This window comes from Pongo pygmaeus, chromosome 9, assembly GCF_028885625.2.
Source record: "Pongo pygmaeus isolate AG05252 chromosome 9, NHGRI_mPonPyg2-v2.0_pri, whole genome shotgun sequence".
Taxonomy (NCBI): domain Eukaryota; kingdom Metazoa; phylum Chordata; class Mammalia; order Primates; family Hominidae; genus Pongo; species Pongo pygmaeus.
Genome location: NC_072382.2, coordinates 57,672,291 through 57,691,190, shown reverse-complemented (window position 1 = coordinate 57,691,190; position 18,900 = coordinate 57,672,291). Strand labels below are relative to the sequence as shown.

The 18,900-nt window shown below is 41.2% G+C and overlaps 1 protein-coding gene across 8 annotated transcripts in view; it reads left to right on the top strand.

The window, feature by feature from the left end:
- Positions 1-16,975, top strand: part of LDHC (lactate dehydrogenase C) — a 38,943-nt gene extending 21,968 nt beyond the window's left edge. For 2 of the 8 annotated variants that reach the window (XM_054438964.2, XM_054438965.2), the window contains exons 5-9: positions 492-665; positions 4,291-4,408; positions 11,956-12,079; positions 16,332-16,436; positions 16,694-16,975. In XM_054438964.2, the coding sequence (XP_054294939.1) occupies positions 492-665; positions 4,291-4,408; positions 11,956-12,079; positions 16,332-16,436; positions 16,694-16,858 (686 nt within the window). In that variant the 3' untranslated portion in view covers positions 16,859-16,975. Of the gene's footprint in view, positions 1-491; positions 666-4,290; positions 4,409-11,955; positions 12,080-16,331; positions 16,449-16,693 lie in introns of all 8 variants that reach the window. The other 6 variants (XM_054438962.2, XM_054438963.2, XM_054438966.2 and 3 more) reach the window with 3 other exon arrangements.
- Positions 16,976-18,900: the final 1,925 nt, after the last annotated feature.

Genomic DNA, 18,900 nt, shown 5'->3' with positions numbered 1-18,900 from the left:
TTCGCGTTTCTCTGGTCCCTCCCTGATTAGCTTAATAGCTAACCTCCTGAATTCTTTTTCAGGTAAACCAGGGATTTCTTCTTGGTTTGGATCCATTGCTGGTGAACTTATGTGATTTTTGGGGGGTGCTGACGAGCCTTATTTTATTATATTACCAAGGGTGGTTTTCTGGTTCCTTCTTAGCCTCCCAAGTAGCTGGGAATGCAGGTGTGTGCCACCACGTCTGGCTAATTTTTGTATTTGTTGGTAGAGACAGTTTCACCATATTGGCCAGGCTGGTTTCAAAGTCCTGGCCTCAAGTGATCCATCTACCTAAGCCTCCCAAAGTGCCGGGGGATTACAGGCATGAGCCACCGCACCCAGCCAGTGATTTGCTTCACTTTGTAGTAAATCTGTATTTGACTCTAAAACAATTCATCTATGTATTCAGGAAAAAAACTTTTTTTTAAGTTACGATGAATCTTTTTCTAACATGAAATTTTTCTTCTTAGTGGATATTTTGACATATATAGTCTGGAAGATAAGTGGCTTACCTGTAACTCGTGTAATTGGAAGTGGTTGTAATCTAGACTCTGCCCGTTTCCGTTACCTAATTGGAGAAAAGTTGGGGGTCCACCCCACAAGCTGCCATGGTTGGATTATTGGAGAACATGGTGATTCTAGTGGTAAGTATAAATCTATTATTATTATGTGACTACCCTTCTTATCTCTACTAATGCTTATTTCCTTTAAAGTTTTTTTCCTGATATTAATATATTTGTATAAGTTTAATTTTGTTGGTATTTCCCTGGTGTAACTTTTACTATTCCTTTAGTTTCAATCTTTTGCATCATTGATTTAGCTATCTTTCATAAAATAGTCCACAAAGCATATAGCTGTTTTTTAATAGTCAATATGAGTGTTTCTCTTATCTGTAATACTTTTTTATTTATTGTGATTTTTTTAAACAGCTTTATTAAGACGTAATTCATGATATGGTTTGGATCTGTGTCCCTGCCCAAATCTCATGTTGAATTGTAATCCCCATTGTGGGAGCTGGGGCCTGGTGGGAGGTGGTTGGATCATGGAGGCAGGTTGTCATGGTTTAACACCATCCGCCTTAGTACTGTTTTCACAATAGTGAGTTCTTGTGAGATCTGGTTGTTTAAAAGTGTGTGGCACCACCCCCCTCTCTCCTTCCTTCTCCTGCTTTAGCCATATAAGACACTCCTGCTTCCCCTTCGCCTTCTTCCATGATTGAAAGTTTCCTGAGGCCTCCCAGGAAGCCAAGCAGATGCCAGCATTGTGCTTCCTGTACAGCTTGCAGAATTGTGAGCCAGTTGAACCTCTTTTCTTTGTAAGTTGCCCAGTCTCAGGTATTTCTTTATAGCAATGTGAGAATGGACTAATACAATTCACGTACCATAAAATTCAACCAGCAAATTACAGAATTCATGAGTTTCTGGTATATTCACAGGGTTGTACTAACATCACCACAATCTAAATACAGAATCTTTTCATCAGCCCAAAATGAAATCCGCATTTTTTTCCCCTACCCTAGCCCCAGGCAACCACTAATCTACTTTCTCACTCTGTAGATTTATTTATTCCAGATTTTTCATATAAATGAAATAATATGTTATTTTAACTATTCAGGCCACACCAACCTCTCTCTTTACTGAATTTAAACATTTAGTCTCTGCTACATGGTTAGAACTTTATACTTTTTACAGTGTTCTTTAATTGTGTCATGTATGTAAATCTTCTTTCCATAATGGCAATAAACCAATTGAGAATAAAGACCATTTGTTCAAACATTCATTTATTTATTCAAAACATTTAGAGTGCCCTTTTCTTTATAATCCAAGAGCTATAATATAAGAAATACTTTATTTGATTTGGACAAATATTTCTTCAACCAGAGCCTTACTTTTACCCTGTTGGCTTGTGTTATTTTTCCTGAAGGTCATTAAAACTAATTTTCTCTGGTATATTTTAATTTCTCACATTTATTATTCTATAACTTTATTTTTTGAAAACAGTATATTCTGATTAGTATTAATTTGAACATGTTTAGTATTCTATTTAGCATGATTTTTCGGTTTCCTTTCTCTTTTTCTGCTTTCCATTGGATCTACTTTCTTTAATTTCCTCTAATACTTTGAATTATATACTTACCTTATAAATGGTTATTTTTAAATTTTTAACATTCATACTTGACCTCAGATGATAAATTTATTTACTCTCCTTTGGGATAATACAAAGATTTTTTTTTTTTTTTTGAGACAGAGTTTCGCTCTTGTTGCCCAGGCTGGAGTGCAATGGCATGATCCCAGCTCACCGCAACCTCCGCCTCCTGGGTTCAAGCGATTCTCCTGCCTCAGCCTCCTGAGTAGCTGGGATTACAGGCATGCACCACCACACCTGACTAATTTTGTATTTTTAGTAGAGACAGGGTTTCGCCATGTTGGTCAGGCTGGTCTCGAACTCCTGACCTCAGGTGATCCACCCACCACAGCCTCCCAAAGTGCTGGGATTATAGGCATGAGCCACTGCGCCCGGCCGGGATAATACAAAGATCTTAGAATGCTTTTAGTTTGATCATCCTCTTTTTTATGACGTTGACACCATCCTCTTTCTGTCATACATGTAATTATTAATTCCTTTTCTGTATCCATACTGTTTTTATATCCCCCAAACTAGTTATAATTATTATTATTTGAATAGTTAATACTTGTTTAGATTCATTTACAGGTTTGCCAGTTGTGTTGCTTATCTTTATTTTCTCCATCTAATTTCTTGCCCTGGATTCAATTTATTTCTTCCTGAACTCTATCCTGTTGGTGTTGTTTATATGACTGTTTTAGTCTCATCTTATTCTGGAATGACAGGTTAATTGGATGTGAGATTCTAGATTGACAGTTGTTCCTCCTTGGCTCTTTTTTACTATTGAGAAGTATGGTATTAATTTGATATTCTTTTCCCTCTAATTGCTTATATTTTATCTTTCTTATCAGTCTTTCTCTTTGTTTATACAGCATTTTGCATATTGCTTAAAAAATATGTATGTTGCTTAAAAATGCCTCCTATACCACACAATTATAAATTCTACTACATATTTTCTAACAACCTTATAATTTTATTTTTTACATTTCCCTCTTTTATACATTTGAAATCTATTTTTATGTATGGTGTAAGGTGGTGTTTTAGGCCATTTTTGTGTTGCTGTAAAGAAATACCTGGCCAGGGCCGGGCACGGTGGCTCACGCCTGTAATCCCAGCACTTTGGGAGGCCGAGGTGGGCGGATCACGAGGTCAGGAGATTGAGACCGTCCTGGCTAACACAGTGAAACCCTGTCTCTACTAAAAATACAAAAAATTAGCCAGGCGTGGTGGTGGGCACCTGTAGTCCCAGCGACTTGGGAGGCTGAGGCAGGAGAATGGCGTGAACCCGGGAGGCGGAGCTTGCAGTGAGCCGAGATCGCGCCACTGCACTCTAGCCTGGGCAACAGAGCGAGACTCCATCTCAAAAAAAAAAAAAAAAGAAAAAGAAATACCTGGCCAGGAGTAGTGGCTCATGCCTGTAATCCCAGCACTTTTGGAGGCCAACGCGTGTGGATCACTTGAGGCCAGGAGTTTAAGACCAGCCTGGCCAACATAGCGAAACCCCATCTCTACTAAAAATACAAAAAAAGGCTGGGTGTGGTGGCACACACCTGTAATCCCAGCTGCTCGGGAGGCTGAAACAGAAGAATCTCTTGAACCTGGGAGGTGGAGGTTGCAGTGAGCTGAGATCAAGCCAGTATGCTGCAGCCTGAATGAAAAAGAAAAAAAAAAAAGAAATACCTGAGGCTGAGTAATTTATAAAGAAAAGAGGTTTAATTTAGCTTGTGCTTCTGCAGGTTGTACAGGCATGGCTCCAAGATATGCTCTTGATGAGGGCCTCAGGAAGCTTGCAATCATGGCAGAAGGCAAAGGAGGAGTAGATGTGTCACATGGTGAGGGCGGAAACAAGAGAGAGAGAGAGGAGGTGCCATACACTTTTAAACAACCCGATCTCACGTGAACTAAGAGTGAAAACTCACTCATTAACAGGGGATGATGCTAAGCTATTCATGAGGGATCTGCACCCATGATCAGACAGACACTTCCCACCCCCAACACTAGGGGTTACATTTCAACATGAGATTTGGAGGGGACAAACATCTGAACCATATCAGGTGGCAACTTAACTTAAAAAAACAACACTGAACTCAAACTCCTGATGCAATATTGGGAAGAAGAGTTTATTTTGAGATCTGTATTTTTTAGTGCCCTTATGGAGTGGGGTGAATGTTGCTGGTGTTGCTCTGAAGACTCTGGACCCTAAATTAGGAACGGATTCAGATAAGGAACACTGGAAAAATATCCATAAACAAGTTATTCAAAGGTAATAGTACCTATTAAGTTTCTTAATGCCTTAATAATCAGTCTTAAGAATAAATATCACAGACAAAAATCAAGTAGTTGATCCTTGCTTTTTGTGAGATAAATAACTCTAGGCTTCTGAAAATCACTAAATTCAGACTTATACATAGCTTTCTTTTTGGGGGCATTTTTCAAAAAGAAAAAGTACTTATTATTTCACAACTCATATATTTGAGAGTAATAAAAGCATAGTGATTATGAGCATGGACTTTGGAGCCAGGTTGTCCAGGTTTGAAACCTGCTTCATCATTTATTAGTGATATGATATTGGGAAATTACTTAAAATATCAGAAGTTGTTTACTCATCTTCAAAATGGGGATAATTATAGAACCTACTTTACAGGGCTATTATAGAGAGTAAATAAGTTAATACTACATGTAAAACGCTAGAACCATGCCAAGAACTTATTAAATGTTCATCATTTGAGTAGATTAAACATTAAGCTAATGCAGATGATCAGAAATCAATATGGTTTTCTTATAAATGAAGCATCTGACTCCATATATATTAGCCTTAACAGTACACAGGATTATTCTTCATGCTTTAGTGAAGAGTCAAGTTACATATTAGTAGAAGTTATAGAACTTAAAAATTGGCTGGGCGGGGTGGCTCACGCCTGTAATTCCAGCACTTTGGGAGGCCAAGGTGGGTGGATCACCTGAGGTCAGCAGTTCGAGACCAGCCTGAACAACATGGTAAAACCCCATCTCTTCTAAAAATACAAAAATTAGCTGGGTGTGGAGATGGGCACCTGTAATCCCAGGTACTTGGGAGGCTGAGGCAGGAAAATCACTGGAACCCAGGAGGCAGAGGTTGCAGTGAGCCAAGACAGCGCCATTGCACTCCAGCCTGGGTGACAAGAGTGAAACTCCATCTCAAAAAAAAAAAAAAAAGAACTTAAAAATCACTTTCGGATATTCACAGCTTGGAATATTGAACTTAACAAAAACCACGAGTCTACTCTATGTATACTTATAACAACCCTACAAAAATGTGTAAGAGGCTGGGCATGGTGGCTCATGCCTATAATCCCAACACTTTGGGAGGCCAAGGTGGGCAGATCACCTGAGGTCAGGAGTTCGAGACCGGCCTGGCCAACATGGTGAAAACTGTCTCTACTAAAAAACAAAACAAAAATTAGCCAGGTGTGGTGGTGCGTGCCTGTAATCCCAGCTACTTGGAAGGCTGAGGCATGAGAATTGCTTGAACCCAGGAGGCAGAGGTTGCAGTGAGCCAATATCGTGCCAGTGCACTCCAGCCTGGGCAACAGAGCAAGACTCTGTCTCAGAAAAAAGATAAATAAATAAAATAATAGGCTGGGCGCAGTGGCTTATGCCTGTAATCCCAGCATTTTGGAAGGCCTAGGTGGGCCGATCATGAGGTCAGGAGATCAAGACCATCCTGGCCAATATGGTGAAACTTGGTCTCTACTAAAATACAAAAAAAAAAAAAAAAAAAAAAATTAGTCGGGTGTGGTGGTGCGCCCCTGTAATCCCAGCTACTCAGGAGGCTGAGGCAGGAGAATTGCTTGAACCCGGGAGGCGGAGGTTGCAATGAGCTGAGATCACACCACCGCACTCCAGCCTGGCAACAGAGCAAGACTCTGTCTCAAAGAAAACAAACAAACAAACAAATAAATAAAATAAAATAATAAAACAGAAATGTGTAAGAATTAGGGCAGAGACTAAAAAGTCACATAATATAACAAGTGATCCTGGGTGAGTTTTTATTCTCTTAAATGCTTTTTAGTTTTAAAAGTTTATATTATTTTATTTTTGGTTATAAAAAGTAACATGGCAACGTGTTATGAGTACAGAGCTACAGTTTGGGAAGATGAAAACATTTGAGAGAGGATAGAGGATAGTGGTAATGACTGCACAGCAGTGTTAATGCACTTAATGCCACTGAACTGTAATTGTTAAGATGATAAATTTTACCATAGTTAAAAAAGCAGTTAAGGCTGGGTGCAGTGGCTCACATCTATAATCCCAACACGTTGGGAGGCTGAGGTAGGAGGATTGTTTGAGACCAGGAGTTTCAGATCAGCTGGGGCAACAGAGTGAGATCATGTCTCCACAAAAAATTTTAAAAAATTAGCCAGGCATGGTGGTATGTCTGTAGTCCCAGCTACTGGGGTAGTTAAGGCAGGAAGATCACTTGAGCCCAGGAGTTTTAGGCTCAACTCAAACTCGCAGAGGTACGATCAGACCACTGCACACTAGCCTGGACAGCAGAGAAAGATCCTGTCTCTAAAATTAAATAAATAAATAAATAAATAAATAAATAAATAAATAAATAAATAAAATAAATTTAAAAATTAACTAGTTGTAGTGTTGCATACCTATAGTCTTAGCTACCTGGGAGATGGAGATGGGAGGATTACTTGAGCCCAGGAATGCAAGGTTGCAATGAACATTGATAGTCCACTGCATTCCAACCTGGGCAACAGAGTGAGACCTCATCTCTTAAAAAAAAACAAAAAAACCCAACAACAATATTAAAAGTATATAGCCACGAATTGTTGTCTGAAATTCAGACTGTCCGACTCACAGGACATAATAGGTTTTCACCTAGCATTAAGTTTATCTAGCATGGTGAAAGGATACCAGGAAGAAAACACAGTATAGCATATCAGTATCTTCTTTAGAAGGTATTTCTTTTTTTTTCTTTTTCTTTTTTTTTGGAGATGGAGTCTCGCTCTGTCGCCAGGCTGGAGTGCAGTGGTGTGGTCTCTGCACTCTGCCTCCCGGGTTCAAGCAATTCTCCTGCCTCAGCCTCCTGAGTAGCTGGGACTACAAGCATGTGCCACCATGCTCAGCTAATTTTTGTATTTTTAGTAGAAACGGGGTTTCACCATGTTGGCCAGGAGTCTTAATCTCTTGACCTCATGATCTGCCCACCTTGGCCTCCCAAAGTGCTGGGATTACAGGCATGAGCCACCATGCCTGGCCCTTTAGAAGGTATTTCAATGCGGCTGGGCGTGGTGGCTCATGCCTGTAATCCCAGCACTTTGGGAGGCTGAGGCGGGTAGATCACTTCTTAAGGTCAGGAGTTCGAGACCAGCCTGGCCCAACATGGTGAAACCCTGTCTCTAGTAAAAATACAAAAATTAGCTGGGCTTGGTGGCGGGTGCCTGTAATCCCAGCTATTCGGGAGGCTGAGGCATCACTTGAACCCAGGAGGTGGAGGTTGCTGTGAGTTGGGATCACGCCACTGCACTCCAGCATGGGCGACAGAGGGAGACTCCGTCTAAAAACAAAACGAAACAACAGTATTGCAATGCTTAGGTGTAGCTTCTAGGCCCTGTCACTGCATGGGGCACACTCAGTTACAAAGAAGGAAGCTGACATGGGGGCAGACTTCCCCAACACAGGAAAGCGCTGCCTTTGGTTCTCAACAGTTTTTTTTTTTTTTTAACTGCAAAAGAGGGAAATTCTCAACAGTTCTTAATGCACTTCTTGTCACATAGCCCTCAGGGTCTGCATACTTGATCCCAGTACTGCTAGTCCTGATACAATGCACAAATCAATGGTTTCATAAAATCCAGTGCTGATAACCTAGTTCTATTATAGTTAATAGGCCACATTTATCTTAACTAATTTTTATATCTAGAAAACTATGTTGCCTGAACTCAAACTCAAGGTTATCTTCCCAGTTACTTCTGGCTTTTTCGAAAGGGCTCATATCCACTGTTAACCCTTTACCCTTGGTACCTTTCCATGACCTCAGATTATTATCTTTGTATCATATATTCTTCAGAGTTCATTTGACAAACATTTCTTCAATATTTTATAAATAGAGAAAGACAAGTTAGTACATCTACAACCACTAGAATCTATAAGACACAGTAGGTAAACAGAATCCTTCACAATGTTTTGGTAATTCTTAACCAACTAGACTGTTTTTTTTCCTCCTCTATCATTTACTATCACTTGTGTCTTATTAAAGGTATTCATACACACATTCAATCACATGTTTTATCTCTTTCTCTCTCTCTCTCTTTTTTTTTTTGAGACAGAGTCTTGCTCTGTTGCCCAGGCTGGAGTGCAGTGGGGCAATTTGGCTCACTGCAACCTCCGCCTCCTGGGTTCAAGCGATTCTCGTGCCTCAGCCTCTCGAGTAGCTGGGACTACAAGAGCGTACCACCATACCTGGCTAGTTTTTATATTTTTAGTAGAGATGGGGTTTCACCATGTTGGTCAAACTGGTCTCCAACTCCTGAGCTCAGGTGATCTACCCGCCTCAGCCTCCCAAAGCCACCACGCTGTTTTTATATTTCTAAAGCAAATGTATTTCTTTTTTTGACCAAACTATTTCCATAAGTATCACATCAATTGAAAGTTTTAGGTCAATTTACCAAAATATCTTTTACTTTGGTAATCATTATTGGTATGTTTTATTTTCTTAAATTCTCTTAAGGGAACCTACAAATGCTTTGTTTCACCAAAAAGCTTTGAATGAGAGGTTAAATTAATCCCTAGAAAACACAATATGTATTAATATTACAGTATCTTTTCCTATCCTTCTCAACAAAAATGTCCCTTATGCCCATATATTTTCAGCTATAGGGGCCAGGAGACCAGTCTCCAATAAATGCAGGGATCTAACTGGTCTGGAGGCACATCCATACCCCCCACCCACTAAGGAACCTGTTTTAACCAGTAGTGGTTTCCAAGTGTTATGGAGCAGCCCATCTACCTCCCATAGGGCTGTCACAGTGTTGGTCTTTTATCTACTCAGTCACTAATAATTGTACCACAGAGAATGGTAGTTCTTTTTTTCTTTCTTTCTTTTTTTTTTGAGACAGAGTCTGGCTCTGTCATCCAGGCTGGAGTGTAGTGGCATGATCTTGGCTTACTGCAACCTCTGACTCCCAGGCTCAAGCCATCCTCACACCTCAGCCTCCTGAGTAGCTAGGAATACAGGTGCATGCCACCATGCCTGGCCACTTTTTGTATTTTTGGTAGTGATGGGGTTTCACCATGTTGCCCAGGCTGGTCTCAAACTCCTGAGCTAAAGCAATCTGCCCACCTTGGCCTCCCAAAGTGTTGGGATTACAGGTGTGAGCCACTGCGCTCGGGCAGTTCCTTTTTAATTTGAGACACTTGCTTTAAGGGAACAAGGATTAAGATCACATTTCCCATTGAAGTCCTGTGTGATTTGAATACCAAATATTCCAATGTGTTTCAGATCAGTACTTATCACTATTGGTCCTCTCAACTCTGCAGTATCTAAAATTAAATTATTTGCCTTTTGATCATTTAGCAGAGGATCTATAATTATAAACAATCCTCAGGGTGCTGCTAATATTTATCTAAAAACTACTCAGCTCTTTTTACACAACAGCTTCTGATTTGCTGTTGTCTAACCACCAATTGCAGAGGAATAACATCATGATTTAATAGGATATCCTTACTTGTTCCCAAGAGGGCATTTGGTTTACAATGTGTATCAGTTTTTGTCTTAAAGTACCAGCCTTGAAACTATTTCTTCTATTTGCTCCCTTTACCCTTTCTTTTACACCAGCAATTTTATTTTCATCAGGATGGTTAATAACAACTAAAGGATTATGTTTTTAGCTATTCTCAACTTTCTTCTGTTTCTCAATCCATTTTGTTAATACCTGAGAGGATAAATCTGTCATCCAGATTCAACTGGTGAGATTTGTCCTCAGTTATCTACTGTAGAGCTTTCTTTTCTTCAACTCATAGACAGTATGCTGTCAATCAGGTGCCAGGCAGACCCTCTTTCCCTTTCCTTTTACTTACTCCCGGAGTCTTGGCCGTACATAATTGAGGGTCTAAAAGTACTTTTGTCATCAAAAGTATTGCATGGCCTCTGATAGTGGCCCTGATTTCGGACTGATAGTCAAATCATAGGACACTACTGTAGGAACAGTCCAGGCCCAACCTCCCTGTGTTCAGGTGGTATATATATATATATATATATGCCTTATCTTTGGCAACCAAATGTGTTATGTGCATTCTTGGGGCTTTAAAACGGGGTAGTTGTAAGACCTCCTGATATGAATGATATATGCTGGACAGTCTGTGCTTCTTGTCCTATATCCTTTCTAAAAGTTAAATAAACTTAGTGCTAAATTAAACCCTCTTTGTCCAGTGAAGTTGACTGTCAATCCAAACCTGAGACCACTATTTGTAGCAATGCAAATATATAATAAATATTAATTGTAGGAAATAAGGAAATTCAGACAGGCATAAAGAAGACTCACCTGTAAGCCTGACTTGTAAAAATAATCACTATTAATAACTTGGTGGGTTGATGCAGCTCTAAAGTTTGTATAAAAATTTATATTTTTTACAAGCCAGAGATAAGAAAATGCATAATGTTTAGTATTGTGCTATTTTCCTTTGAAAATGTATCATGAATATTTTCCATATTCATTTATTATTGATTTAGTGATATAGTCTTAGGAAAGATATATACACACAGCTTACAACTGTATAAATTTACATTGGCAAGCTAGTAACAATTTTTTTTTTTTTTTGAGACGGAGTCTCACTCTGTCACCCAGGCTGGAGTGCAATGGTGTAGTCTAGGCTCACTGCAACCTCTGCCAGCCAGGTTCAAGTGATTCTCCTGCCTCAGCCTCCCGAGTAGCTGGGACTACAGGCATATGCCACCACACCTGGCTAATTTTTGTATTTTTAGTAGAGGTGGGGTTTTGCTGTGTTGGCCAGTGTTGGCCAGGCTGGTCTCGAACTTCTGACCTCGTGATCCACCCACCTCGGCCTCCCAAAGTGCTGGGATTACAGATGTGAGCTATTGCCCCTGGCCAGTAGTAACAATTTTAAATGGTCCAGGAGATTTATATGGTAACTTTCAAGGTGATTAGTTTCTATGTTGCATATTTAAGCAACAATACGAAAAATATTAAAAGCTAGTTTCATCTTGAGTGGCACATTTGTCCTAGTATTCTGCCTTTATGATTAAAAAAAGGGTAAATTAATTTTTACTTAAAGTAAGTAGGCTGGGCACGGTGGCTCACACCTATAATACCAGCACTCCAGGAAACCGAGGCGAGCAGATTGCTTGAGCTCAGAAGTTTGAAACCAGCCTGGGCAACATGGCGAAACCCTGTATCTACAAAGAACACAAAAATTAGCCAGGCATGGTGGCTCATGCCTGTACTCCCAAGTAGCTACTTGGGAAGCTGAGGAGGGAGGATCGCATGAGCCCAGGAGGCAGAGGTTGCAGTGAGCCATGATCACACACAACTGCCCTCCAGCCTGGGCAAGGAAGCAAGACCCTGTCTCAAAAAAAAAATAATAATCAATAAAAAAGTAATAAAGTATGTAGTGAAGTTTTATTAGACCAGTATAGAAAGTTTTGTTGCCTGTTTACAGATTCTATAAGAAATCTATGAGAAAATTGTAATACAATTGCATTGACATGTAGATTACTTCAAAATGGATGCTTGAAGAATATTATGTTTTCTCTGGGTTGACTTATTATGCATTTGATTTTCTTACTTTCTACAACTGTAGTGCCTATGAAATTATCAAGCTGAAGGGGTATACCTCTTGGGCTATTGGACTCTCTGTGATGGATCTGGTAGGATCCATTTTGAAAAATCTTAGGAGAGTGCACCCAGTTTCCACCATGGTTAAGGTAGGCTTAAATTAAATCTTCATTTATCATTCTTTCCTTTAATATTTATCGAGTCACTACTATATGCCAGGCAGTGTACAAGATGTTGAGGATATAATAGTGAATAAAAAATACAAAGACCTTGACCTCAGGTCAGGTCAAAAAAATACAGATACCTTGACCTAAGGCAGGGAATCCTGAAAGAGAACCAGGTTTGAAGATCACGTTTACAGTTTTGGACATAGTTTTGAGCCCTGGCATATAAACAGTGTGAAGCCAACTTAATCTAGCTTATGCAAAAAGAAAATATATTGGCTTATGTAACTGAAATGCCAAGGAGGCCTGATTCTGGTACTCAGACGATATTATGAGAGCTGTCTTTTCTCTCCATTCTCTTGGCTCATCTTTTTCCTCTATTGGCTTCCAACTCATGCAGACTTTTTCCATGGGGCAACAAAGATGGCTCCCAGTAGCTACAGGCTTAGATCCTATAATACCTCTGGCTGAGAACCACTGGCGTAGACTGAGGAAATTAAGACAAGTGTAATAGCTATTTTTAGAAATTTGGTTGTGAAGGTAAGGAAATCAGGGCAAGAAGTTTGTTTGTTTGTTACACAGATAAAATGCTTATAGTAAAGATCAAGTACCAAGGGAGAGGATGAAGACAGAAGTGGTAAGCAGAGGGGGATGGAGTCCAGAGCATAGTTGTAGGCATTACCCCTAAAAGGAGGAGAGGCAGGAGTTAACAAAGAGAGAATGTGTACTGATGCATGTAGATTTGTGTATTTGACATTGGAAGCATCTGATGACTTCTCTATTTTTTTTTTTTTTTTTTTTTTGAGACGGAGTCTCACTCTGTTACTCAGGCTGGAGTGCAGTCGTGCGATCTCGGCTCACTGCAAGCTCCACCTCCCGGGTTTACGCCATTCTCCTGCCTCAGCGTCCCAAGTAGCTGGGACTATAGGCACCCACCACCACACCCGGCTAATTTTTTTTGTATTTTTAGTAGAGACGGGGTTTCACTGTGTTAGCCAGGATGGTCTTGATCTCCTGACCTCGTGATCCGCCTGCCTCAGCCTCCCAAATTGCTGGGATTATAGGCGTGAGCCACCACGGCCTGCCGATTTCTCTATTTTTAGTGAAAGGAGAAAGTGAAAGTGAAAGGATAATGGGAGTGGGAGCAGAAGGTTTCATAAGCGAAAAAAGTCTAGAAACTGGAAAGAAAGGGAATTTTGGTTGGATTATTCATATGTATATTGAAGTTAACAAGGATAATGGCAGAAATTGAGATAGACAGGGAAGACTGTGAGCCATGTGTCAGTCTGTGAATGAGATTGAATAACTAGGAGGTTAGTCATTACAAAGGGAAGAAGAGCTGAATTAGATGATCTTCAAAAAATAGGGAGAATATGTTTTGTTTTTATAAGAGCAGGGGATTAATGATTCAGAAGAACAGGGCAGGTGCAGTGGCTCACGCCTGTAATCCCAGCACTTTGGGAGGCTGAGGCGGGTGGATCACTTGATGTCAGGAGTTTGAGACCAGCTGGTCAACATGGTGAAACCCCGCCTCTACTAAAAATACAAAAATTAGCTGAGTATGGTGGTGCACGCCTGTAGTCCCAGCTACTTGGGCGGCTGAGACAAGAGAATCGCTTGAACCCAGGAGGCACAAGCTGCAGTGAGCCAAGATCGTGTCACTGCACTCCAGCCTGGGCAACAGAATGAGACTCTGTCTCAAAAAAAAAAAAAAAATAGATTTGGAAGAGGCACTGAAGAGTACACAATGGATACCACACACCCCTTCTTTTCTGAGGCTGCAGAACCTATGGGAGAATAAGCAACTACCCCTCTAGGACTCTGTAGAAAGAGTCGGGGAAGTGTCAAATGAGTAATCAGTGAAGAAACTGAGTAATATGGAAATTTAATAGCCTTTACCGAACAAGTCAATGGACATTATATTTTAATTTAATTTTAATGTTTTGGGGAGGGATGAAGTCTCACTCTGTTGCCCAGGCTGGAGTGCAGTGGCGCAATCTCAGCTCACTGCAACCTCTGCCTCCTGGGTTCAAGCGATTCTTGTGCCTCAGCGTCCTAAGTAGCTGGGATTACAGGCACGCGCCACCATGCCTGGCTATTTTTTGTATTTTTAGTAGAGAAGGGGTTTTGCGCTGCTGCCAGGCTGGTCTTGAACTCGTGACCTTAAGCGGTCCACCCACCTTGGCTTCCCAAAGTGCTGGGATTACAGGCGTGAGCCACCGTGCCCTGCTGAGTTATATTTTATAGGGAACATTTAAACATTTGACATTACAAGCAGAGTCATTTGTATATTCTTATTTTTTCTTTCTTTCCCAGTTACTTCACTTTTACTACTTCACATTTTCACCAAATCAAGGTGTGCAGAGTTTATTTCACATTAATATATTAATTGGATTTTTTTTTTTTGTCAAATAAATAGGGAATTCTCTTTAAACAATCTCTGTATTTCACAGCCGGTCCAAGAGCAAATGAGAACAAATTCTAATATATCCAGGGGAAATTATCACTAACCAGGCATAAAGCTTAAAGGGAAAAGGGTAGGCTGAGGAGGCTAGCAGCAGGTCACAGTTAGCACACAGGGCCAGGCTTGGTCCCAGGATTCAGGCAGGAGCCCTTGTTCCCAGCCCATCCAGCAGTCCTCAGATGGCATGATGGGTGGACATGAATTCTCTAATTCCAGTCTGAGGTACCTCTTCTAGAGAGAAGAGAGATGACAGGACGTAAAGGGAAACAAATTCTGGAAATAACCAGTAGGGAAGCAGAGGGACTTCTTCCCCTGCCACCATCAGAGGCCTTGCCTCTGATTACACCCATGGAAGCTCATGTTAAAGCTTCAAATGTCACAGAGGTGGCAACAGAATGATCAAGGATCGGAGAGGGAGTTGGAGACCAACCTGGGCAACATAACAAGACTCCATCTCTATAAAAAATGAAAAGAAAAATAGCCAGGCATGGTGGCGTGTACTACTTGGGAGGCTGAAGTGGGAGGATTGCTTAAGCCCAGGAGGTCCAGGCAACATTGAGCTATGACTGCACCACTGCACTCCAGCCTGGGTGACACAGTGAGACACTGTCTCCTAAAAAAAAAAAAAAAGAGGATAGGGAAGCGAATTGCGAATTTCAGTATGACTGTGGCTGGAGCCTGGCTGAATAGAATGTGGGTTGACAGTCTGAAAAGAAAGTGGCTTTCCACAGCTAGGCAGATGCCAAAGTGGAAGGAATGTAAGTAGTTCCTGGCAGGGCACCCTCAGGGGTGACACTTGGCTGATCTGATGGTGCTTATGAGGTTGAGCGTAAAGTGGCTACCAAAATGAGGGAGCTGGACTATGGTAGAGGAGGTAACCAGAGAATCCCTCTATGGGGAGAAGTTACTAGAGCAAAACAGGAACAAGGGGCACACCTTGTGCGCCTGAGGAGAGCCCAGAGATGGTGAGAGGGAAGCATGGCTGAATAGCGCCCGTGGGCTCTGTAGCATGGAAAGCTGTGAGGCACTACTCCAGAGTCAAGGAGCCTCCCCTCTTCCTTCAGTGCCATTCCTGGTAACTGTTTATAATCAGTCCTGGAGAAGAACAAGGCCCTCCCTTCTCCCACAACCCCAGACTCAGCCCCAAGGAGAGGGGTAAAGAGTGATGAGTGGTAGGAGGCAGGGAAGTGTGAGGGGTCTACTGGGTGTCTTTTTTTTTTTTTTTTTTTTACTGGGTGTCTTTTAACATTTTTTAAATTTTAATTTTTTGGGGGTATATTGAGTTTTCCTATCTTCCAACACCAGGGAGGGTAGTATGGAGGTGGTGGAGGCTGGTACATATGCATGTAGATGTTATGTGAGTTGCCCAGGTTGTAATAGGCTCTGGCAGCTGCTTCTTGGCCTTGGCTGCAGGAATGGAGGGAATTTTGGGGCTTCTGATGGGAGGTTCCAGGGCCCAGGATAGGGCAGTGCCATGGGGCTGCACCTGTTTCATGGCCCTATCCATGATGGGAGGTCCCAGATAGAACTCAGGTGGAGGTGGTGGATAGGAGTACAGAAGGGCAGGAGTGCACTCCATTGCAACTGGTGATGGGAGGCACAGGCCCCACCGGGCATGTAAGAGCATCTATAGGCTCCACTGGGGGCTTATCTCTGGAGGCTTAAAATGCCACCCATAGCACCCATTGTCCAAACTCAGTGATGCTCCCTGCTGTAAAGGTATGAAGCAGAGCCTTCCCAGTCACCTCCTGCTTCACTGTTGCCTCAATGTAGTTTGGACTACACACAAGTTACTTGATCCTCATAGTCCTCCTTTTGATAAAATGGCATCATGGAAGACTGCATGGCATCCTTTCCTGTGGACCAAAAGATGACCTGGTAAGGGATAAGGTAAATTGTACTTTTGTTGGTCCTTCTAAAGGCCTCTGGCTTCTTCTTCATGTCATTGAATTTAAGTTCCACATGGTTATAGGACATAAGGATGCTCTTGCTTTTGCTGACCATCACTCTGCCACCCTCTGAGCGATTCTTGTTGAATGCTTTAGTCTCTCCTGTATACTCTTATTTTGATGCCCTTTTGCATAGCTGCTTTTCCATATCAGGTTATTTGAACAATATCTTATCTTGCCTTTCAGGGATTATATGGAATAAAAGAAGAACTCTTTCTCAGTATCCCTTGTGTCTTGGGGCGGAATGGTGTCTCAGATGTTGTGAAAATTAATTTGAATTCTGAGGAGGAGGCCCTTTTCAAGAAGAGTGCAGAAACACTTTGGAATATTCAAAAGGATCTAATATTTTAAATTAAAGCCTTCTAATGTTCCACTGTTTGGAGAACATTCCACTGTGTATTTTAAATTTTGAAAGTATTTTCATTTGATCTTTAAAAAATAAAAACAAATTGGAGACCTGTGACATAACTCTAGTCTCTCAAGATTAGAACAAGCAAATGGTAAAGAGATTTTCCTCTTTAAGAATCCTTTATAGCTCTATTCTAATGATATCCAATCTGTACAGGTGTAAGTTATACTTCTGAGATATGTCACATATGTTAGAGTGCCTTCAGATGTAGTAGAATATGTATAATCAGTATAATATAGAGCTTTGATTCTTTTCACAAACCAAGCCCTTTTTCTAGTATTACAATTTTATCTTGTACTTTCGTCCAATAGAGTACCAGCATATTCACTTCATTACATTAGCGTCATATGTTTATGTCTAATTATTATAAATGTGGCCGGGCACTGCAGCCTGGGTGACAGAGTGAGGCTCTGTCTCAAAAAAAAAATCATTATAAATGCTTATTTTTAAGACCATATATATCAAAAAGAAATAAAAAGCTGAGTGCAGTGGCTCATGGCTATAATCCCAGTGCTTTGGGAGGGTGAGGCAGCAGGATCACATGAGTCCAGGAGTTTGAGACCAGCCTTGGCAACATAGCAACACCCCATCTCTACAAAAATAAAGAAATTAGATGTGGTGGCCTGCATCTGTAGTCCAGCTACTTGGGAGACTGAGACCAGTAGATAACTTGAGCCCAGGAGTTCAAGGCTATGATTGTGCCACTGCACTCCAGCCTGGGCCACAGAGGAAAACTCAGACTCAAAAGAAGAAGAAGAACACAGAAGAAAAGCAGAAACAACAAGAAGAAGATACAGATGTAACTTTATGATGTAAAAAATTTAAATAAGATTGTATTCAACTCTGCAAGTATTATACCAGTCATATAAACTCAAATAGTTGATTTGGTGTCTCAATTGAAATATCACCTGGGGAGCTTATACCATCCTCAGTTATTTGTGCAGCAGACTATTACTATGCTTGCTATGGTATAGTTATGAAATCAGTATGACATTATCTCTGCCCTCAGGTATCCACAGTGAGTATTTAGGGTACCTCAATGAATTGATTTTTGACTAATTTTTTTTTTTTTCCTTTTTGAGATGGAGTCTCACTCTGTCACCTAGGCTAGAGTGCAGTGACACAATCTCTGCTCACTACAACCTCCACCTCCTGGGTTCAAGTGATTCTTCTGCCTCAGCCTCCCAAGTAGCTGGGATTACAGGTACCCGCCACCACACCTGGCTAATTTTTATATTTTTAGTAGAGACAGAGTTTCACCATGTTGGCCAGGCTGGTCTTGAACTCCTGACCTCAAGTGAGCTGCCCACCTCAGCCTCCTAAAGTACTGGAATTACAGGTGTGAGCAACTGCGCCCGGCTGATTATTGACTAATGTTTGATAATAGTCATTAATAGCTCCCTGTTGGTGTCTAAAGGTGAAAATGCTTCTACTGATTTATATAGTATATAGATACATATGAAGTATTTCCTTGATTCCACAAGAAATTTAAGGCAGCTATAGGAACTATACAATAAAACAAAAACTAAGAAATTAGTATCAAGGTAATTTACAATTTTTTTTCTTTTTTTAGACAAGGTCTTGTTCTGTCACCCAGGCTGGAGCTGGAGTGCAGCTGGTAATTGTGGCTCGCTGCAGCCTCGAACTCCCGGGCTCATCAGATCCTCCCACCTCAGCCTCCTGAGTAGCTGAGGCTACAGGCACATGCCGCCACACCCTGCAGATTTTCGTATTTTTTGGAGACAGGGTTTCACCATGTTGCCCAGGCTGTTCTTCACCTCCTGGGCTCAAGCAGTCCTCCTGCCTCGGCCCCCCAAACTGCTGGGATTATAGGCATGAGCCACCACTCTTGGTCAATTTACAAATTAAGACTAGAACTGGACCAGTGGGAAAGATCAGAAGGTAGATATGCAGCCCCTGAGGACTCGCATGACTAGTGAAGGCTGACTCATTTCGTCAGAGAGTCATGGCTTACCCTCATAGT